Source organism: Agelaius tricolor, unplaced genomic scaffold (genome assembly GCF_023055355.1).
Source record: "Agelaius tricolor isolate 1412-34295 unplaced genomic scaffold, bAgeTri1.0.p SCAF_12, whole genome shotgun sequence".
Taxonomy (NCBI): Eukaryota; Metazoa; Chordata; class Aves; order Passeriformes; family Icteridae; genus Agelaius; species Agelaius tricolor.
In genome coordinates, this window is record NW_027269272.1 from 19,584,453 (window position 1) to 19,607,983 (window position 23,531).

The 23,531-nt window shown below is 41.3% G+C and overlaps 1 protein-coding gene across 5 annotated transcripts in view; it reads right to left on the bottom strand.

The window, feature by feature from the left end:
• Positions 1–2,002: 2,002 nt before the first annotated feature.
• Positions 2,003–23,531, bottom strand: part of USP13 (ubiquitin specific peptidase 13) — a 50,277-nt gene continuing 28,748 nt past the window's right edge. Inside the window, exons 8-21 of one of the 5 annotated variants that reach the window (XM_071437996.1) lie at positions 21,885–22,072; positions 20,329–20,400; positions 19,965–20,058; positions 16,701–16,826; positions 14,655–14,808; positions 13,215–13,389; positions 12,746–12,834; positions 12,264–12,386; positions 10,841–10,867; positions 9,976–10,119; positions 8,845–9,011; positions 8,186–8,348; positions 6,524–6,608; positions 2,003–5,891 (exon numbers count right to left, since the gene is read on the bottom strand). In XM_071437996.1, the coding sequence (XP_071294097.1) occupies positions 5,798–5,891; positions 6,524–6,608; positions 8,186–8,348; positions 8,845–9,011; positions 9,976–10,119; positions 10,841–10,867; positions 12,264–12,386; positions 12,746–12,834; positions 13,215–13,389; positions 14,655–14,808; positions 16,701–16,826; positions 19,965–20,058; positions 20,329–20,400; positions 21,885–22,072 (1,701 nt within the window). In that variant the 3' untranslated portion in view covers positions 2,003–5,797. Of the gene's footprint in view, positions 5,892–6,523; positions 6,609–8,185; positions 8,349–8,844; positions 9,893–9,975; positions 10,120–10,840; positions 10,868–12,263; positions 12,387–12,745; positions 12,835–13,214; positions 13,390–14,654; positions 14,809–16,700; positions 16,827–19,964; positions 20,059–20,328; positions 20,401–21,884; positions 22,073–23,531 lie in introns of those variants that run through there. The other 4 variants (XM_071437999.1, XR_011680858.1, XM_071437997.1 and 1 more) reach the window with 4 other exon arrangements.

Below are 23,531 nucleotides of genomic sequence, written 5' to 3' on the forward strand. Positions count from 1 at the left end.
GCAGAGTTATTTTTAGAATTGATTTTTATTTCAACATGTTGCTCAATTATACTTACAATTGAAATTTATACCAGCTGAGGCCTGGCCCAAAGGGTTCTGCACATACAGCCCATATGAGGAAAATGGGAAAAAAGTAGATAAGAATTTTTCCTGAAGACTGTGCAATAATTAAAACAGAACTAATAATACTTCAAACCAACCTTCATGAAAAGCAAAGCCAACATGCAGTGACTGAAATCACTACTCAAGCAATTTCCCACATACCACCATAGGAGTTGGCTCTCAGCATTTTCCAGTTCTGTCCTTCATGGGATGAGGTGAAAGTGCTGACAAGGCTGGTGTCATTCCTACTCTGTGCTTCTGCTGTGAGACACCAACACAAGCACAGACACGAGGGATAAAAATTCCTGTGTGCTGCTGTGGACAGAAGAGCTGACAGCCAAGAGGGGCTGGGACAGTGACAGCACAGGGCCATGGAAAAAGCAGGACTCTCTCCATGGACATGGGGCTGCTCCAGAAAAACAAACAGAATACACAGCCATGGTTTCCCTGCACAAGGAAAGCTGTGTCAGAAAAAAACAACTGGCTAAAGCCTATGGCTTTAACCAGAACCTTCCACCAAGGAACAAAAGGGAACAGACACAAGAACCACACTAACCCTTAGGTTAGGATGAAGGTAACTGTGGGCTCTGGACACTGGTGTGTTTTTCTTGGACATGTTAAGGCTAGTTTAGTTCTTTTTGCTCAAATGCACTGACAAAGCAGCAGCAGGAAAATCCTTTGGTTATGTGCTCCAGATCAGGAACACAGCACTGCTGTCCTAAAGCCAAAGACAGTGGGAGAAAAGCATCAGTACCAAATCCACATGCAAAACTGCTCAAAAATCACTGCTAAAGACATCTGAAAACATAATCACCCACTCCAAACAGCTGTCAGTCATGCAGTAACTGTTTTCAATAATTTTACAGCATTTCAGTAATTTTACAGGCTGTCAGTGCTGCCCTTATTTGGGTTAGGCTTGTAGTACACCTGAGGGACACAAAGGTGCAACTTCCCACATCAGTGAGGGGGAGCAGAGGGTGGGAACTCATCAGGTATCCAACACTGCCTCCCACAAACAGCCTGCAACAGTCAGGCACAAATCCTATCCAGGAAACTCCTGGAAATTGTGAACAGAGCTGGTTAGCTTCTACAGGGAGCCACTCTCCCACCTCTTCCAGTTGCCACAAGTGGTGTGAACAGCGTGGCTTGGGTTGCCATGGTGACAAAGGACATCTGTGATAGAAGAGAAACCAAAACACATCATTATTAAGTTTAGACTTCAGAAGCTGAACCATCTCTACATTTCTTATCACTCAGCATGGCACATGTCCTCTACTTCTGTGTCAAGAAGTGTCACTGACCACAGCAGATTTACCTCCTACCTCTCCTCCAGTTGCTGGTCCTGTGATCCTATAAAAAGTTGTCACCCCTCAGTCTTCTTTTTCAGCCTATTGCATCTACCAGAGTCCCAAAAGTCATATTTCCATGTAAAGTCCTTACACGTGAGGAAAACAGAGTTCTTTCTCCTTTACTGAGCAGCAGAAGAAATTTCTGAGTGTGAGGAATTACAGACCATGATAAAGCAGAAATTTGGAGTGAAATGACAGCACTATTCCACACAAACATTGCCAACTCTTGTGATCAAAGAACATCAACAGGCCTAATAGTTCAAAACAAACAAGCCAGTCTAACTTAAAACCTGTTTTCTATTTTTTGCCATGTTGTGTATCCACTCAGGGCTTGGGGATTTTACTTGTTTGGGTTTTTTTTTAAATCCACAGAAATGCCAGGAGTCACAAGAAATCGAGAGTCTCACAAACCCCTCTGTTCCCTATGCAGAGTCTTTTTAAGTAAAACACCAAATGTGAACACAAAGAGTGAGAGGCAGCATCAAAACACATTCTGTCTATTCCTCTCCAGTTCAGACAGGAATAAAGCAAGAATCCACACAGTCACCAGATGTGAGAATATTTCTTTTTAATTTAAAACGGTTGCAACAACGTCATTCACAGCCTTTCTCATCTCAGACAAATACTCTCCAGAAAGTTAACAGTGCTTCAAGCAAACAACTCTGAATGGTGCAAAGTAAACCAGGACAGACACTTCCAGGATACAACAGTAAAACCACTGAAGACTGAGTAGAAATCAGACACCAATCTCAGCCATTAAGGTAGGAAGGGCGACAGAGAAAACAATAAAATGTCCAGTTCCATATTTTGCATAGACTTCCAATGCATGAGAACAGCAAAGAGGATAAAAATGGCTGCTGCCAGGATGGAGAACAAAAGGAATCAGTTGGAGAGGTTTCTAAGGAAATCTAATGAGCTCTGGATGCATCCACATTCTGAATGTGTTCTGTGACCTGGTGGAGGCTGTCTGAATCAAAGAACTGGGCTGATGTTGGTTTCACTTACACCAAAGTCAGTCAGAGGTAATGGCACTGAACCCAGTGGACTTACAAGTGATTGGGAGTTCAGAAACATCTACACTTATTTTAAAACTACAGGTCTGAATAAATTAATTTTTACCCTAATTATATTTTAGCTAGGAAGATTAAATAGGAGTTTGAGTCTACATGTGTTTTGGAGACAGGAGATTGTGACTCAGAATGAGGAGTCTACTGGATCCAGCATGCTGCTAGGAATAAGAGAAGAGGAAATCAAGGAGAAGTTATTGAGTTTTTCTTCCTTCCTTTCTCCTAACCTAAATGTACCATACAAAAAAGTAAAAATAAGTCTGAGAAATAAGAGCATTATTTACTGCCAGGTCCTGGCTTGCCGTGATTCTCAGGTCAGATTGTCTCTAACAGCTCACAGGGATTTTTCTTCCTCCATTTTTTTTAGTCAAGAAGCTCCCAGCTCACAGAGCCCCCAGCACCCAGCCAGGGAGTGTGCCCAGGCTGTGCCCTGGCACACTCAGCACATTCAGACTGCAGCAGGCACAGCCTGGCAGATCAGTCATCGCCTCAGGACAGTCTGTTTGAGTGGAGCTTCTGCAATGCTGGAGTTTAAAAAAACCCAAAACTCCTCTGCCCCCCATTAGGGTGAGGAGTCAGGAGTTTACAGCCTGCTCCTCCAGGTTCTTGATGTTCTTCACACAAAACCCATCACAAAAGGGAGACAACCAGCCACTTGAAAAAAGGAGGGAGGCCACTGTTTTGGGAGAGAATAAAGTAATTCCTCAAGCACCTGACTGAAGAACTTCTAACATATTTTTAACTGCTAAATTTTAGAAAACCTGAAATCCTTTCCCCTAAACTGCTCCCTGAATTCCTGACTAACTTTGGTTTGGGCAGGCAAAACACAAAAGTGATGAACTGAGAAGAACTCCAGGACCTGAGCTGCTCCAATTCACTCACCACAGCCATCACAGCTCTGGGATGCACCAAGCACTTTGCAAGATTCCAGCTCCATCCTTGATCCTACAAGACCAGCCATGCTTCCAGTTGGGTAATGAACGTGGGGGTCACTCAGCTGGCCTTTATTTACCCAATATTTCTAAATAAAAAGGCAGCAGTCACCAGATCTTGGTGGTTTCTAAATAGCCCTTTAAGTTCATGAGGCAAGAGGGAAGCTGTTGTGTTGAACTTTGGAATATACATGGGAATTTTAAAAAAATAATTAAAAATTAAAGGAAGGGGGGGCAAAAAGGCCTTTTCTCCTTTTTCTACTGCCAGAATGAAGAAACACACATACATACAGAAGTTTTGCTCTTTCACTTTAAATAGAATATGTATCACTGCATAATTTGCTGATCCCATTTTCAAACCTGTCACTTTCTGGTGAAGTCCTCAAATATCCAAAATCTGGAAGAAGCAAAGACATTACTGGCAGCTTTTATTTCATCCAGAACTGGTGGCTCAATAAGCTGAATGTCACAGGGGCCACTCATTAATGTGCCAGGACACTGCACTTATGTGTCCATAAGAGCTCTAAGTGCAGGGAGCTCTCCCAGCAGTGAGACACCTTTACACTCTACAGAATTATTGCACTGGAATTTCTCTCACAATCTTTTATGATCAAAACCTGATTAAAATACTAACAGTGTTTTTTGACAATGCAAAAACTAAAATTCCCTTCTCATAAGCAGATGTTTAATTTGGGTTCTCTTCTGTAGAGTGTAGCTGCCTGAATTTTGCTATTAAAACTTGCAGGCACTAACAGCAGAGAAAATGTAATGATACCTCTCTGGCTGTCCTGCACTCTGCAAAAAAAGGTTGGGTTTTTTGGGTTTTTTTTGGTTTGGTTTTGGTTTTTTTTTTTCTGCTGCAATTTATTTTGAGGGCTTGGTAACATTGTACAAGGCAACTCCAGCAACAGCCTCTAAGCAGTGTCCAACACTGTGAACCTTTGGGTTTGTTCTTTTTTCTGAATCATGAGGTTTTGCACTCACCATTGTAATTTCTCTAGAATCAGTGTTTCCAAATATAATTTAAAAACCCACATATGCATTCTCACCTGTGAAAAACACTTAAATAACACCATAAAAATTAAAAAAGCAGACAGGAAAGGCCAGCCCCTGCCTACCCACCCCATCATCCGTGCCAGAGATATCAGACCCCTTTTAGAAGGTGTCTGTTGAAGAGATCAGATTATTGATGCATTTGCAAGTTTAAAGTAAGTGAGAATATCAATTCAAGGGGGGTTTTACTGTGGGTTTTTTTTTTGTTCCTGTTGGTTGTTGTTGTTGTTTTGGTTTGGTTTTTTAACGGAGGAAGAGAGGGGTAAATCAATAAATCAGAAAACTCACCAAGCAATTTCCCGCACTCAGATATGAAAGTCAATATTTAAGCAATCTTTAGCAGAAAGCAGGATTGCACTGCAAGTACTTTGTCAGGGGGTTGATTTCAGATAGAATATGAATGGTCTAGATACAAATTTCCCTGACATAAATATAGTGGGGCATTAAACCCTTCTTTACCTCCTCCATATGAAAACAAAATTTAAATAACAGCATTGCCTTTCCTGAGGGTGTGCATTTAATTTCATAGTCAGAAAGTCTGCTGCTTTTAGCCATCTGTAATCCTGAATCTGTTGGTAGAACTTAGAAAATAAACATTCAAGTGAAGATGAAGAAACCTATGCCTGCAAAAACAAAATTTCTCTTTGGCAAAAAAAAATGTACAGGGCATGACAGGAGATTGCTCCTGTCTCCATTAGTCTCTTAGGCTTAAGCCTGGAAAAGTCAAATCAAGATACTGTACCACTGAATCCCAACAGATACAACTGCAGCTGACTTTTCTCACTGCACTGAAAATAATCTCTGAAAAAGGACATTCTGCTTTGAAGAACAGCCACAAACCCCCTCCTTACAAATGATTTCTCTACATGATCTGGACTCTGGATGAAAACACAGGCTCCCAGTCACCAAAGACACAAATATCTGTTTGTGGTCTTCAAAGGATGCATGGGCAGGACAGGCAGGAGCTGGGCTGAACTGTTTTTGTTCAACACTGAAGCTTCCACATTCTCCACACACTAGCTGCAAACTCCACCAGAAATCCACATGGCCTGTAAGGTGTATAAATTTAAAACAATGTCCTATACAGCACCTAATAGAAATCTTCCATCTAACACTTAAGGCGGCATCAAATGATTGTTTTTAAATACACTATAAACATCCCATGGTTTCCTTTGCTTTTTGGCAGTCCAAGGGTTAAGGGGTCTTTTGTTGGTTTTAGATTTTTATTGTAGGCTTTTTTTGGGCAGGTTAAAAAGGCTTATGGCTTCTTAAGGCCAGGTGATAGATTTGAGGCCTAACTTGGTATCCTGTGGTAAAAATAAATGTAGCCCAGGTCTTTGGGAGGTCGTTCTGAGGCACAGACCCTAAGGTCGTTGTAGATCACCCATCTGAAAGGAAAACAAGATTGATTACATTCCATGAGTATAAAAATCACCACAGATTTATCAGAGACTTCTCAGACTCAAACCTCAAAGGGTTTAAAATCTAAAATTAGGCATTGCAATGAGAACAAAGGATCAGAGAAACAGCTGAACCAGCTGCCAGAGTCAGGAATTGAAAAGGAGGAGGGATGTGCAGAGGAATGTGTAGTTACAGCTCAAATGAAGGAAAATCAGGGATTCCCAATGTCAAATAATGGGAGCATATGAGAATCACAGCCAAGATCAGCACCACAGTACCAGCAGCACCAGTATCAGCCCATGGTTCCATGGCTTTCTATTCGTGGGCAGCAAAAGGAAGTTGGGAAGAGCTCAGACAAACTCAGCCAGATACAGAACCAATTCCCCAAACTGAACAGAGATTTGGAATGGTGAGCACAGGAGAGCCAGTGGTACATTTCACCATACACTCCAGTGGGATCAGAACTGACTCGTCACATCTGTGACAATTTTCATTTTTTTGGTGGAAAACCTACAGATGGTACCAGCCCATGTTGTCTGCCTTGAGTACACCCTGCTCTGTGCAGATGCTTCAGATCAAACATTTGCTCATCCCATGTGTCTCTCCCAGCTGCACTCACCTTCCTTCCTTTCTGAGGTGACAAACGTAGTGGCCACTCATTGTGGATGTTCCCATGTGGCTGATGAACCCAAACAGCTCATACCCTGTTTTAAGAAATACAAATGGCACCCTAAGTCTGTCACTGCTACCACTGCAAGATGACTCCAGGGGAAATGTTCTAATACTGGAGAAGCAGCTAAGCACTCCCAACACAGACTCTACATCCCCAAACTCAGTTTCTGACTTCACACTGCAGCATGTTCCCAACTTAACCAGTGGCTCAGATTCACTGTCAAACATCAAACCAATCCAAATCAAACCCACAGAGACCTGTGCACATACAGCAGGGCTGTGATCACAGCCCCTGCTAGGAAAGAAAACAGCAGATTCATTCCCAGTTCACAGAGAGCACCACAGAAAGTGCCAAGCAGGGAGCTCATTCTGCACACAAATTAGCTATGTCTATATGTGTGATCACAGATCTCCTATAAATCAAAAAACACAGAAGTCTATATTTCAGCATAGAAGAGAGGACAGGAAAGAAAGCTCTTCCTTTAACACAAGGACAATTTTTATGCTTAAAGTGTCTGGAGAGTTCAGCACTGGTTCTTGATCCCCACCCATTCATGCCATTCACCTGAATTACCACTAAAACTAAAAGGGTACCTTCTTTCAGGGTATTGCATAAGGACATGGGCCTGGATTTTGCTGGAGAGGAGCTATTTCACAGAATCATGTTTGTTATCAGGATTTCAGGCACTCAGTAAAGGGTCTCAGTCTATAAAGGCTAAGTACCACAAAAATAATTATTCCAAGTTTGGAGGTGGGGGGTTTAACTTAGCAAAAATCAATGTTTCCCATGCCTCCAAAAGACTTAAGGTTGATATTTATAATGTTAATATAACAGTAGCAACTACAGACACAAAAATCAAATTGTCTGGCAATTTTTTTTTCTTAGACCTTTACATTCAAGATCAGAAGTAGAAGTTTAGAACATCCTACAGTTATTAGAACTCATCACTAAAGACCCTTCAAAAAACTTCCTGTGACATCCTTAGCACCACCACTGAGCTTTTGTACTCCAGTGCTGTGACACCTCCAGGAGGTTCTTCTCAACTTTGCCTGCTGTACATTAGCCCCATCTTGTGGTTTATTTAGCAGCAGTGTGACAGAGAATCTCAACCAAAAGAACACAAAACATGCAGGACACCAGCTGTACTTGTGACATTGTGAATAAGGAACTTGGCTGAAGGGATTATCAAACTGCCCAGCAGACCACAGGAGGACAGAAACTCAGGTGGTCTGTAGCAGCAGTGCTGTCTTTAGGATGCTCAGCCTCTGAGCATTTAAACACTCTAGATTTTCTTTGTCTTTTTATCTTATAGCAATGGAACAAAAAGTAAACCTAGGCCAGGAGAGACTTGTGTGCTCTGGTAGCAAAAAAATTTGGGCTCTTGCTATTCAGTGAGTCCAAGCAGAGTTTTCTGAGCAAACACAGCCCACAGAACTCAGCGGCCCACAGAGCTGTATCAGCCCCAGAAACAAGACTGTATCCCCAGAAACAAGTAAATTGTCTGGATCTTGTCCAAAAGAACCCACAATAACTACTTTCAAAAGTAGCTCTTTCTGTGGGTGTGACACAACAGAATGGCAGCCAGGTCTAAGCTGAAGCAGAACTTACTTCCAGGGCCATCTTTGATCCTGGGTCCCTCTGACCCTGTGTCTGCAAGGATATTGGCATTAGCATTGTTCTCCATATCCATCGTGTCCAAAGCAGGGTCACTTTCTTCCTCAGGGTCAGGGTGGCTGAAGATCCACTCCAGTGCACGCTCCAAGTTGTTGTTCTGCCAGTCAAACAATCAAAAGAGCAGCCTTTAATACTCTCTAACATCACACTGCCACTCACCAGCCTTTGAACAGAGTAAGGATCATGTTTACTTAAAAATTGCACTTAAAAATTGTAAGATACCTCTACCTCCCTGGAAAACAGTATTCAGCAAGCACTCTGCAAAAGCTTGACATATGGAAAAGAAATAATCCCACAATTAAGACCCACAGCCCCCTGCTCTTATCTTGCAGACACAGTCTCCAGGCATCCAGGTTATTTTTCAACAGGTATGTTTCCCTCACTGCCTTCCACACTGCCATTCCAGTGAAGCACACAAAGCACCTTCCCCACTCCAGAGAAGCAAGGCATCCCACACTTTGCCAGGACAGTTCCAGGCTCACCATCCACTAACTGGGTTTCTGCACACATTTCAAAGGCATCTGAGCACCCACAAGCACAAAGCACAGAACATGAAACAAAGCCCCAGTGCTACCAATAACCCATGAACTCACTGTCGCCTTCAGCGCCTGAATTGCCACATTCCTTTGGAATCCCATGGAAATGATGATTGCAACCATCTCTTCAGGAGGCTGGTTATCTAACCCTACAGCTCCTAAAGCAGCTGCCCCACTGGAAGCAACTTCTCCAAATGCAGGTATGACCAATGGCTCAGCAAAGTCTGGAACAAACAAACATTCATCAGTTCCTTCTTTTGCCTCACTTAACTAGAAAATCAACAACAAACACAAACCAACAACACACAGGACCTCAAAAGCAGTCCTGAAATCAATGTAAGTTCATTTTGCTGGCATCTAAATTCAGACTTAGATGTGTGGAAAGCCTTAAAAACAACAAAATGAATGTGCACTTTACAAAATATCTAGGTGCATGTGCTCATTCTGAGCAGACTGGAATAACTCAGCACATTGCAGAAGTGAAACAACTGCAGGAAAGCAGCAAAGATTGGTATGGAAGCAATGATGGCATCAGGATAATAGACAACCAGGGCAGAGATGTAAAATGAACTGATTCCATATCTAGAAATGTCTGCTAAGCCCAAGTGAAACTCATTCCCCCTTTACACAAGCAACACAAAAGCTCATGGTGAAGCGTGAACTCAACCAAATCTGGAGTTTCCTGGCAAGGGAGTACTCAGTGCTGAATCATGAGTCCAAACTTTGCACAGATGAAACACAAGGAAGTGGAGAACATCTAGCAGCCCTGTCCATCACTAGACAGCCCAAGTATGGCATGAATGCTCCAGCCTGAGCTAGAGAAGGCTGATATGGAAGGAAAGCATCCAGACCACAGGATTCTTTGTACTTACACTTGGTCACAAGTCAGCTTCCCCCTTAGGAGCACGGACCTAGCCAAAAAGTGGAAACAGAGCTGGCCCACACCAGTGGTGAGGACAGGACTTCTGGTGTAGCTTAGTTTGTTGTCTTCTTCTAGGCAGAGGACACCACATAATGGTCAAGATCTGCACATCCCAGGAGCAGCTTAGGAAAATTCACTCACACCTCCAGGTTTCCCAGGTGGGGAAGGGGGGTCGTTGTTTCTCTGTCACACATTATAAAATTTCTACTAACTGCCAAAATCCACAACCAGGAGCTGAGTTTAACTTACACCCTCCAGTGACTGACCTGGTTCTTCCATGTGTGCAATGATCCAGTTGAAAGCAACTTCAGCACCCAGGTTGCCCGTATAGTACACGGCCTTCCGACATGCCTCCAAAGGAAAGCCCATCTCTGCCAGCTGCATAACTGAAGACTCATCAATATCTAGGGCTGCAAGAAAGGACCTTCTAAAATATAAAAGTCTCATTTCATCCATTGCATAATATTTCTTATTGTTACTCACGGTGCCATATATTACAGTACATATTGCTTGGAATTGGTTTAGTACTTCAATAAACCCACAGCCATCAGAAAACAGCCTTGTACAAAGCATTACAGTTGTTGTTATGGACTTTCTGATAATCTTTTGTCTCAGCAGGGACACAGATCCTCACATAGATCATTAAATCTTAATGAATTCCTACAGGATTCTATTTATTTTAAAATACCTCAGCACTGGATTTTAAGGGGTGAGGAAGTCAGGTGCTGAGCTCAGCTAGAGATGGCAGCCAAAACCAAGCCCCTCTCAAAGGCAGGATGTTGCAGGTTAGAGAAATAACAGCTGCCAGATCTGGCAGCCTCTGGATGACAGGGTCAGACAGCTTTATGTGAGATCAGAGTGCAGAGAGAGCCAGGATAAAGTGGCTGTGACCTCCAGGACTGCAAGATCCTCCCGAGGAGCAGCAGGCAGAGGAGCAGTTCATATTCTGGCTATACCAACCCTCAAAGAGAGTACTGCACACAGGGAAGCAAACACTGAACAAGCACAGAAATCAGCTTTTATTTGGAAGCATGCAGGGCAAGGCTTCATGCATCTCTGTGAGGAGAGAGAAGCCATCAGCTGAGCAAAAGCATAGCAATTTTTTAAGCAGTAGAAAAATGAGATACGTACACTCCACGAAATGGTTTGTCATGTGATCTGAAAATTAACAATGGAAAAAAACAGGGAAAAGGCTAAGTAGATCCATATGGGTAAAACAATTCTATATTTTTAAACTCATAGAAATATTTGACCTCATGGAGACAGGGCAGTTTCATCCTTATTTCCCTGATATTTTTGCCATGAATAGAGCAAGGATATTTCTGCTCACTAATTGTTTTCCCTAACTCAGTTCAGAGCAAAGTGTCACTGATACCATAAACCAGTAGGAAATAAAGCTGATGGCTGACCTAAGCAAGAATCTTTTAAAAAAAGCACCATCACCCATGCATTTACACTAAAACTAGGTCAGTCCATTCAGCAAGAGGGTAAGAAGGTACAGGCCTTTGTGAGGAACTTACACAGATAAGGGATGGAATTAAAACCTTTAGGGAATTGAAGTTTGTCATATCCTTGCTCTGCACACAATTTCAGGTACTAGCTTTCTTTCACATACATACAGCATGGTATTCTGCCACCATTATTATAAATATCCAAGCAAATGGGGGCACTCATGTCATGAGAGCAGCTGCATTACTGGCTTCATATTAAATACTGAGGCACTCAAACTTCAGTCATCTGGGGGGAAGTGCAGCCACCTGGGTCTAAGGTCACACCATAAAAACATGATTTTACTTGCTATAAACCACTTATTCTCCAGGGAAACCCAGGGAATAAAGAAGGAGGATATTTAATATTCTTGTTTCTGAACTTCAGCACAAAAGAAACAGTATTAGAAAAAAAAAAAAAAACAGCACAGCATTTTAATCACTTCTCTTTCTTTCTTCTCCACAAACATTATAATTAGCTGTTTGCCATCTTCTCCTTGAGACAGAGCTTTTTTTAATGGCAGCCCATATACATCCAGAGAAGAGGACTGTGCATGCAGGCACAGCTACTAGGGTCTAACAATTCTTGTATTTTTAAAGTGAGCAAAATTTAGAGTCTTAGCCTATGCCTGGAAAGCTGTTCTCTTAAACTGTAGTCCTTTGTGTATTAAGTATTGCTGTTCTGTGCTGGACCTGGGAAGTGCACAGTGGCTTTACTCCAAGGGAGTCACGGGGATGCATTGAAAGTTCTCTGGAGAGAGTCAAGGAAGCAACATCAATTATTAAATCTTCTAGGGAAAAGTGTCCCTACCCATGGCAAGGGGTTTGGAACTAGATGATCTTTAAGATCCCTTCCAACCCAAAAAACTCTGTGATTCTATAATAAATCCCCAAAACAGGAAAGCTGGAAAAACTAGAGTTGTTCAGTAGGGAGGAAAAAAGGCTGTGGGGTGTTTTGAGAGTCTTCAATGACAGAAGCACAGAGCTGGGTTTTTGTTCATAGTTCAAGAGAATCCCCATGTGCTAGAAGGAAAGGGTAAAACAGGAGAGAGTAGGTCAGTAAATACCTTTTGGGTCATCAGGAATGACAATGGGAGGAGCAATGTCTGGGAGTTCCTCTTCTCCTGGCTGGAGCCCCCTGGCCCGAAGGTGAGTGATATCCAGGAAATCTGGCATGTCTATAGAAACATCTACAAGAGCAGAGAAATGGGCTAAGCTTCTGCAGCCAGCAAAATGACCTTATGGTGCAACCTACCCCTTCAGAGAGAGAACTCTGGTACTCAAGGTACAGGAACAGCCAGGACTCTCCTTCTGCAAAGAGCTCTTAGAGAAATTTGGAATGCCAAAGCACAATTTAACCAGCTCAGATTACATGAAACTGTGTTTTAACTCCACAGACCTGATGGATTGGTTAGATTTGTTGTAAAAGGGAAAAAGATTCAATTAGGACCTTCACAGCACAAACTTATTACTTGAGTCAGGTCCTCACTACAGTGTGCACATCTTATTAATTATCTGGGATAGAAAGGTAAATAAAACAAGCACATACCAAGCTTTTTGGGTATCCAGTCAAGGCCAAAGGTGAATTTCTTTATCTGCACCACTAAGTACTCAGGAAAGGAAGCAAAACGGGAAGTCCTGGGAAGGACAAGAAACAGAATTCATTTAAATCAGGCAACAGAATCCCCAGCAGCACAGATCCCAGTACCTCATGCACACTGAGATGAGCTACTGCTGCTTGATACAAAGGATACAACCCTACAAGCATTTAAAGTTCAAGTTCTCAACAACCAGACTGCATCACTTCTTGGACTCTGACCATTGAGAACAATTAATTTCCTGCTCAGTTCATCTTTACAACTCTTGCAAGGCTTGATCTGCACATCCCATTGATGAGCCCCGACACTAATGTGATGCCAGAGCTCACTGTGCATTTGTGTATTTCTCTCTGCACCACGTCCAGGTAGCAAGATAAGCACAGAGCACAGTTTTTAACAGGCAGGCAGACACACACTTACTTAACTCCTGCAGATTTTGCTTGAAGGGCACTGCTCCAGAAATCCTCTACATTGCTTGGTTCAGAAAAGGCCTGCAGACAAGCACTAAATGGGATCTTGGCACGGACCAGCTCTGGCAGAGGTCTCCTTGCAGCTTCTGCTTCTCGCCTCTTCAGTTCATAGGCGATTAATTCATCTGCAAAATACACACAACACTAGAAGCTAATGAACATTGTCAGGGTTATGTGTTCCTCATCAGGCTTATTTCTGCAAGTTTTAGAAATGCAAAAACCTACTTAGCAATAAAAGTTTTACGTACTTTTAACTAGGCATGAAATCTTTTTGTCTGCATTGGGGTCAGGAGCTACACTTACAGCCACATCTCTAAGGTTTCTCTAAGGTTCACGGTGAAAACACAGAACTGGAAATACCAGGACACAGGAAATTAAAACTTTGCCATGACAGCCAAGATCCTGTGTGAAGAGTAATGCCACACATCCACTTTATCAGAGCTCAATCTGAGCTGGAAAGTCATTGCTATCTATCTGTGTCATCTGACTTTTTAGACAGGCCAGGATTATGTATGATCTAGAAAAAGTCTTGACACTGGTAAGCTGAGCAGTGCCATATGGTAAATTCACAAACTAATCTGTCTCCTCAGTCATTACCTGGAAATAATATGTTCTTTTAAAAGCAACAGAGTCATCACTGAAACAGATGAACAAAGAATGAAAAGGTCTCTTAAACTTCTTGTCCAGTGCAAGGAGTTGCAGCCTAGGTAAAGAGGAGGTAGAATTCTCCTCCTTGTGGTATTTCGTAGGATCTCATCAAACAATCAAAATAGAACCTTCTGGTTTTAAAATACTTTAAATGTTCAGATTATGTAGGAAATCTCCCTTCATGTTCCTGAGATATCCCCTTCACTTCTACCTCAAGCATACATTTATTATGTTATTCTGCAAGGCTTTTCACCACTGACTGCAGATCCAACCACATCTTGTCAGTGCCTTTCTCCTGCTCCCAGGTGTTCAAGCCTCCTCAGCCATTTTCTCCTTTAAAAATAAGGGTGCTTTTCACAGGCATGAGAAAAACACTCCTGCTTATTAAATCAACATCCAACACTTCATCCTCCTTCCCTCCTCCCCTAAAGCCCGGAACATCCAAATTGTGTATTTTAGATTTATAGATTACAAAGTACCTTATACTCCTATTCTCTATGACCACATTAGATCTTATAACCTGCTGCTAAAGAACAGAAAGCAGATTTGGGTTTTCGGTGGTTCTTTGTGAGTGTGTGTTTTTAAAAGATATTCATTAGCTGGTATGTTCAGTTCATTTTGATAATGAAGATGTGTTCACAAACTGTTTCACTGTCCAGGACGAAGGAGATTCAGTGCTGGTGGGGATCTCTGGGCACAAAGTGGCACATCCCTGGGTCAAGCAGAGCAGTCTGCCCTTTACCTTTGTTGGTGGCTGCCTCCATGGCCACAGGGAGCTGCATGATGTAGTCCACCCTGTGGGTGTAGCGCACCTTCCTGGACTGGCAGCACTGCGTGCGCTCCTCCACCAGGAACCGGAAAACATCGCTGGGGTTCTCCGAGCCCACGGGGTTCCTCTGAAAGGAACAGCACACCAAGTCACTTCTGTGCCTCTTGGAACCCTGGCTGCTGGGGATTTCAGACTTTCTGTGCTGACAGACACTGACCCCCAAGAGAACACTGCATTTGACCTGAAGCCGTAGAGGAAACTTCCAAAATTGAATGATAGGACTGAGATTATGAATGTGTAGTTTGGATAGAAGTGTGTCACATCACATAGTAGAAAACCCAGAGTTTAAGGTTTTATAATGTAGTAATATATATAAAGCAAAATGAAAGTTTTAAAGCAGAAGCTAGTCCTTCTTCTTTACCTTCTTCTTCACCTTCTTCTTCTTCACCCTCTTCTTCTCCATAGGTTTAAGTAGTATTGTGTAATAAGATAAAAAAGTCCACATTGCAGAGCATGAGTAGTTAGTTATTAGCTTAAAAGTAAAAATAATTTAGGTGCCATTTCTTAATTAGACAGCTTATCCTTAAAAAGCCTTGTAGAGAAAAAGATACAACTTCATTTTTACCTTGCTGGAGAGAAGTACTGTAATACTCACAACTTGTAAGAATATAATATAGGTAACAACTAATAAACATCTGAGTCCAAACAAGAAATACCATCTCCCAATTTAATCCCAATCTTAGCAGAGAAAAGAAGCAAAAGAATCCACATGTGGTGATCACTAAAATGACCAGAAAACCCAAAGGCTGCTGGTTGTTTTAAGGCAAGCACAAAGACACTGATCTGGCAGCTCGGCTCACACTGGACTGTGTGCAGAGCTCTGTCCCCTACAGAGAAAACCAACAAAATCCACAAGTTCTGCACTCACAGCAGCATCTTTCTACCCACAGAACTTGCAGGGTATGTTCCTGAGAACATACAAGAACCTGACTGATTCAAGGTGAACAGAAGGTAGGAAGGTGGCAAGTTACAGTAAAGTCAGAAAGCTCAGATAAATAACATGGAGCATCCTCTCAGCAAATACAGTTGCTCCTACCACTCTGAATATGCACTGAAACAGAACAAGCAACTTGTAGTTCATTATCCAGATGGGAATGTCATGCAAATAATATACCTCCTCTTTGTTGTTCATGTTAATGCCTGTTATCAGGCAAGAAACAGAAAAGTCTCTTCTAACCACCCCTATAATCAGTACATGCATTTAGGGATGTGGAACATTATGCATACAAATGTGAGTAACTTCATCCAGAGACTGAACACATGAATAAATAGCCTTGGTTCTTGGGGAAAATGGGAAATGAGGGAGGAAGGGTAGACAAGAAATGCTTTACATCCAAACTGCATGTATTTGTAAATTCCTTTTCAGAAAGATAGCATTAAAATTCACACTATGACTCCTTCAAACACAGCACTGAGCTGGAGCTTGGTGGAACTAAAGCTTTATACAGAAATATTCCACTGACAAACAGCCACTCTGCTTTCAGCAGGGGAATCCTTCCTCCCATGATTCAGTAACACACAGCTGGGATTTGTAAAACAGCTGGACAGGGTAATTAATTTGCTCCCAAAAATTATATTAATTTGGAACAATAACAATAATAATCATAATACCCAATTCATTGATATTCCATGGCACACTTCAATATGATAAACAGGAACAGCAATTTAAAAGGTCACATATGTTCATGAATCTTATAGCCTGTACAGTGAAGCTTGGCCTCTTTATATTTGTTAGCAGCACCACTGGCCCTGTTCATGGTCATGCAAGAGTCTGAAGTAAAGAAGAGGAAGCACTAAGGAAGCAAATGTTTCTGTAACAAAATACATTGTAATTAGTCCCACCTTCTACATATCTAAGGCTAAAAATAATATAACTAAAATATGAGCCACTCATGTAACAGTTTTGGCTTCACTGTCTAATATAACCAGAAAAAGGAGCAGCAATTCAGGTTTTCTCACCTCTACTAGATTTATCAGATGTAGGAAAAATTCCTGTGCATCTTGTTGTCTATTAGAGGAAAATTCTGGGTGGCCTTTACTTATAAAAGCCTTGAACATTCGAGGAGATATTCCATTGTGTTGAGGCTAAATGAAAGAGAGAAAAACCATTTAAAAAGGGATTTTTATTCAATCACAAACCAAATATCTCAAAGTTACTCCACTAAATCAATCTATGGCCCATTTCTGGCACTGGAGGAATGATAGCTTCCATTTCATCTATTTTTCCATTTTAATAAAAATGGGAAGAGTCCTGAAACAAGATTTGAGGGGATTTTAGAATATGTTTTATGGCTTAGCTCCTACAGAACTCACTCTACCTGTCCTTTGGCAATTGGCATTTTAAAAAGACTACTGGAGGTTTTTAAAGGTTAGTAGTTTTCAGAAAGGCTGAAAGCCTACATTGTTACATAAAATTTGATATTGCTTTCAGAAACTTGTGCCAGAGCATTGAAGCACTTTGGTGTATCAGCTGGCAGCTTTCCTCAGGACAAAACCTTTCCAGAGAGCTGTGCAGAACCAAGCAGAGAACATCTAATATGTGCAGCATGCATTCCCAGGCGAGTTGTTAAGAGCAGACATGAATTTGCAATTTGCAGGTGATGGTCATGTTGAAAAACCATAACTCACTGCCTTTGGCCATTAATTTACACCTGAGCAAACTGCCCTAAATTAGAAAACCTCTGGCTTCCAAGACAGTCCTGGTTTTGACTTTCTAATCCTTTTTACCACTTTAAGAACCTCTCCAACCATTCCAGATCCTCAAGACAACACTAGCTATTAGCCTTTCAAATAACATTTTTGAAGGGGTCAGAATCTATTACTGAGATTTGCCCTCACCATCCAAAAAAACAAATAATTTTCTTGACAATCCAAGCAAAAGTATAACCTTTAGGAACTCTCAGAGGCTGTTAAAAACTCAGCCAATTTCATTCCTTACTACACTTACACTGTCATATAAATATAAAATTAGAAAAAGCAGCATGAAATGGAGGCCACATAAAATACACACTGGAAGAGTAATTTTTTTTCTTTGTTTTACCAGGGTGCAGTATTCCTAGGTACCCACTGAAATCAGAAGCAGATTCTCATTTTTAAATGCTTTTTTCAATTCTTGGCAGTAGACCACCAACCACATCAGGCTAAGATGATCCCTAAATGCTCCCATGAAGAGACAGAGTCTCTGTACTGCTTGGGCAGAGAGATGCTCTGGGGATTTCTGCATCCTGGGTTATGTGCTGCTTCAGTGTCCTCAAGTGCCTTTCATCCAAACTGGGACTGGGGAGATAAGTGCATGAAGCAGCTCCCATTGCAACTTCTTCCTGTGCCAGAGGCAGGAATGTGGCACACTGCTGTACAATGCTCTTTAATGCACTGAGTTTGGAACCAAGCCTTGCTTCCACCTATACACTTTGTACTCAGCCCCTTGAGCAGGAAGAAGAGGAGCGTGCCATGTGTGACAGTCTGCAAAAAAAGGATTGAATCTTGCAATCTCACCTCAAGGAAAATAAAAGGGGAAAAAAAAAACAAAACAACTGAACTCAGAAGAAATGTTAAAGCTCAAAGCAGAAAATCAAGCCCTGGCTGATGACCCTTTAGGTATTCAGCCTCTTTTTAATCCTAAAGTGGGTCCAAGGAAAATGCTGCCATTTCCAGGCTAAACTTCTGTGGTGAAAAATTTCAGCTCCACAGCACCACGAATATTTACTGAATACCTGGCATACTTTCCCCATCAAGAGTTGCAAAACAGTTTAGCTAAATATAGATTGTTCTGGACCACTGCAGATCTCATATGAATGCTTTTACAGGCAACAACTCCTAAAAATTTGGATGAATTCCAAAGGCTCAGAAAGATTGGGAACTTCTTTGCATGTAGAAGGGGGAAAAAATAAAGGAATAAAAGCTAAATGAATAATTGATATTATAGACACAAAGCAGAAGCACTTGAAAGCATTTAAGGCATAAAATGCTAAGCAAACAAAAGGAAAAAAAAAAGCATCCTCAACCTGAAAAAAATCATTGATTTGTATTCCAAGAGTGAATGAATAGAGAAAATATCTATATTTGACTTTTTCTGTAAATAAATCATCAATAAAACAAGCGAAATGCTGTAAAAGCTGTTTCAAATCCTAAATGCTCTGAATTACTTGATAAGGATGCTTCATGCATGCAACTTCAGCTTCATTAAACTGAACTAATGAACACAAGTACTGTTAAATGTCAGTAAATGCCTACTACAACCTGACAGAGCTTCATCCCATCTGTCATTAAAGAGTTCTCAAAATCTCATCTAATAGTGGCTGCTGAGCTAAACATGGAGGGGCAGCTTTATTCCAAGGATTCAGATCCCTGAACTTCCAGCACAATATTTTCCAGTCACATTCCTGTTTAGGAAAGCAGGTCAGTCAATACACATAACTCAAGATATGGAGTTTGCTGAAATCTGTCCCACTATTCTTTTGCCCCAGTGTTGATAAGGCTTGAACTTTATTCAATGGGAACAAGCAGGATTCATTTGCTGTTCCAAAACATTGAATTGCCACTGTACAAAGCAATTACTTAGAGACACATGACTTCCAGGTTGTGCAAACTACTCTGGACCAGATGCTCTGTCTGTCCAAAATCTTATTGGCATTCTGATTTCAGGAGAAATTCCTATATCAATAATTGATAAATGAAGGTAGAGGAAAATATCTGTTTCTGTGGCAACCACCACCATCCCTCAGTGGCAGAAGCATGCATTACTCCTGTGGCTCTGCATGGCCCCTCCACCTCCAAAGCCCCCAGCACCACCTAATCTTGCATTAGCTTCTCCTGAAATCAAGTGGAGTATTGTCAGACACTCCCTGGAAACAATTCTTTAGCTATTTATACTTTCAGTAATTTAAAGAGGGTTTAGAAGTTTGCTTCCAGGACTCTCTGCATAACATTGTTTGTTGTTGTTCCTCAGAGAAGATAAACACTGGTTGCAAGTTGTGAGAACATTTGCACTCATCACTGGAGCAGCAGAGCACTTTATCAGCAGAACCAGTGCTTGCTTTGATGCACTGCACAAATAGTGCCTGACTAACTTATCCCTGACTTAGTAATCTTCACATTCCACCTTGCTAAGCATCCCATCCATGCTGGACCCACACGTGTTCCTCAAAGCCCAGCACCTGTTCCCTTTGCTCAGGATATCACTTTTACCTAGTTACCAGTGGCTGTACAAACTCAGGCAAATACCTTGTGTTCTTCTTTCATCACCTGCTCAATGAGCTCAGATTTCATGGGTGGCTTAGAGTATTGGCCTGAAAGGAGGCCGTGTCCCAGTTTAGCCCTGTAAGGAAGAAAGTGGAGGGGTGGAAACAAACATGTGAGAAAAACAGAAGACACTTACTTCAAGCAAAAAAAAAAAAAAAAATTAAGCTTACTGCTTTTGACTCCTTGATGAACCATCATTACCAGCATTGCAACTAAGTGGTCAAATCTCAATCTCCCTGTGCCATATCTCACTTCTAAGCTCATGAAAAGGTGTTCTTTTGCTCTGCCATTAAATCATTTAGATTCTATTTAACCTGATCAAGTAAATAACAGAAATGTCACTTACATCTGAGTATTGAAATCTTGTGTTGGATCAAGAGGGGAGTAGTCAAATATTCGTGGAAGGTTTCCCACATACCTGGGCAGCAAGAACAAAGCAGAAGCATTCAAATATTGCAGCTTAATGATTCAATCTACCCTCAATGAGTGCTTCAGTCATGCAAAAATAATAGTAAAGAAATTAAGAAATGGACATTGAGGTTTTATCTGGAAGCTTCCAGCTATAAAAATACTGCTGTGTTGTTCATCTGGAATTTACATTCTGTTCCTTAATCTTGCAAAAGCTGCAGGATGGTGTTGGTCAAAACCACAGAGCTGAGTTAAGAACCAGTGCACTTTTTACTCCCAACCAACATAACCAAGTAAATTCAGGTTTGTACCAGGACAAAAATATGTAAAAAGAACATTTCTATTGAGTTTCACAAGAGAAGCAATTCTGATAACACTGAGGGAAACATTGCTCTAGCCAGCCTGTTGGAAAGTGAAGCATTCAGCAGCACTCTCTGAGCATTGGCTACCCTTGAGCACAGGAAAAAACAGGCTGGTAGGTATGGCCATGGTGCTGGTCCCTCTCTCATCAAGATCTCCACTATTTTGATGACACTAAGTCCTCCAGGTAACTCCATGACCATGCTGTGGAAAATGATCTTCCCTAATAAAGTCCATTTTGATATTTTTCAACAGTGGAGGTAGAAGAGCTGGCACTTAATGAACCCACAGATTGTACTCCATATGGCTAACAAAGAAAATAAACACAAGTTTTCTCCCTCTTCCTCTCCAGAAGGCAATTTCTAACATGAAAACCTGGGAGGTTTTCCAAAATCTAAAAGCTTCACTTCCAGCACATACAGTAGTGCTGCTTTGGAAGGAATGGGCACTCTGAATTTTATTTCAAACCATGGACTGTCCTTTATAAAAAGGCTTCTCTCCTTGGAATGATGTGTTCAGCTTTGATCAGTCAGGAGTATTTCATATCTTTCTGTTGTGCTTTGGTCCTTTTACTCTCTTAATTATTCAGTGGAAGAATACATTTACACTATTCTTGCCACTATTTTTTTTTTAATTTTAATTAAAATGTGCCTCTGATAGCTTCCCCCCTTAGCCAGACCTGCATGCAAGAGGTGCAGTGTTTTTCACTAGCATGGATCAATATCAACATGTTGTCCCAGTTTTTGGCACAAATCACACAGAATGACTCTATGGGCCAGTACAAACCCCCTAATGTGACACATCATGTGTAATGATGTGCATATTAGCAGAGATATATGTGCATCTGTATATAAAAAAGCAGAGACTCAGACATCAAATATCCAAGGTGGCAAATGATTTCTCACCACTAATGTTAAGATAGTTTGTTTTTATTTTGAAGGCAGATTGGATTTTGTGTTCCAGCCTTTTCCAGAACAGACCAAAACAACCACTAAATCCTTCAAGCAGCCACTGAACTGACTGAAAGAGACCTGTTTGCAAGTGAGACAAAAATTAAACCACCATTTTTCTTAGAAAAACAACAAATTGATGAATGCAGCAGCTAGTGACAAGAGGTAGTTTGGAGCTACTTACGCTCGCTGGAACTCTGGGATGCTGAAAATGGCTTGCATGACAGCATTGAGGTAGCAGCTATTCCCCAGGTTCTTCATGCCTGTGTATCCTGGGCCATACATGGGCTTGAGTTTCACACCAGCTTCCTGAATCACTTCCCATTCTGAGACTCTTGGCTTTATGTCATTATCTCTTAGCCCGTTGTCTGTCTGAAAGCAACAAGATTTTCACCTTAGTCTCTTCTGCCATAATTATGCTGCTGCCACTTACTTTGTGAGCTATACTCCAAGAAATGAAGAGCCAAATCAATGGGCAAGGGGAGGCAAATCCTGCATGTAGGGGAAGATGAGGGTCAGAAAGCCAGCAGTTTGCTCCTCCAATACACCCTTAGCTCTTTAGCACAGCCACTGGCACTGAGTGCTCCCAGTCGTGACCCCAGTCCCAGCTGGGAGCTTCACTTCTCTCAGGCCTGTGACCTCAGCCTCAGCATCAAACACTGCATTTTTTCAGGGTTCCTATTCCATTTGTAATGGTCAGGAATAGCTGCTGCTGTAGAAGCTGCTCGTAACAAACAAACCACATGAAAAGCAGCAGATCCAAGAACTCTTCCCTTCTTTCAAATGGTAAAAGCCAATAATTTGTGACACTGAAGTTTCTCCCCTTTACACTCAGCCTTCAGCCTGTAGGTGCAGGTCACCATAGTGTCATTTACTGCTGGCACTGCTCTGTCTCTTCTCAAAGAATTGTACAGACCAAAGACCAGAGGTGAAACCTTTGCAACAGCTAAGATAGGTTTTCAAGGCTCCTGAGTAAAGGCAGGCTTTTCAGAATGATTTGGATAAAAGAAACTTCTTATTCGTGATCCTGGCAAGGACATTAGTACACCAAAATCATTCTTAGTATCATGAAGACTTTTGAAAACACAGTTTAACTCTTCTCCATCATTTAAATTAATATCATTTTCTCACCACTTGGACAATGAAATACACTTAACCAGGAGCAAGTTTTTTCCTTTTTAACATTTTCATGTTCTCCAGGTAATGACACTAGGTTATATGCTTGGGTTAAAAAAATAAAACCAAAAAACAACAAACCAAACCAAACAAAAAACCAACACAACCATAAAAACCACACCTGGCTTTATAAGCATATCCTATTCTGATTTCCTACACCATTTAAAGAGAACTGGAATCAACATCCACTAAAACACAAGTTATTAAAAGCACTTCTTTACTAATACAGACACATAGAGAGAAACCTTTTCTTCCCCAGTCCCTTTCTAGCATGTCACACTTTTGACCATGCTGTTTTCTAGACTTGAGAGAAAGTATTTTTCTCATTTTCTAATTATTTATTGACAAAACCTAAACTGAAATTTACATAAATAACTTTCAGCCACTTTTTAACTTATCCATTGCTTAGCTTCTTTTTGCTTATGAATTGTATCTGTTTACACATTCAATAGGCTTTCCTTCACTCTAATTAAATGTTCCAGGCATTTTTCTCTAATTCAATAAGGTTTTTCATCTTGAAGTCAAAGGGTACATCACACAGAAAAAGTGAAAAATGCAAACTAAAGACCACAAGGTACCTCTGCCAGAAGGCAATTTTTTGATTTGAGAGCAATGATTTACTCAGAGCTCTGACAGTAACTCCCAAATTAGCTGT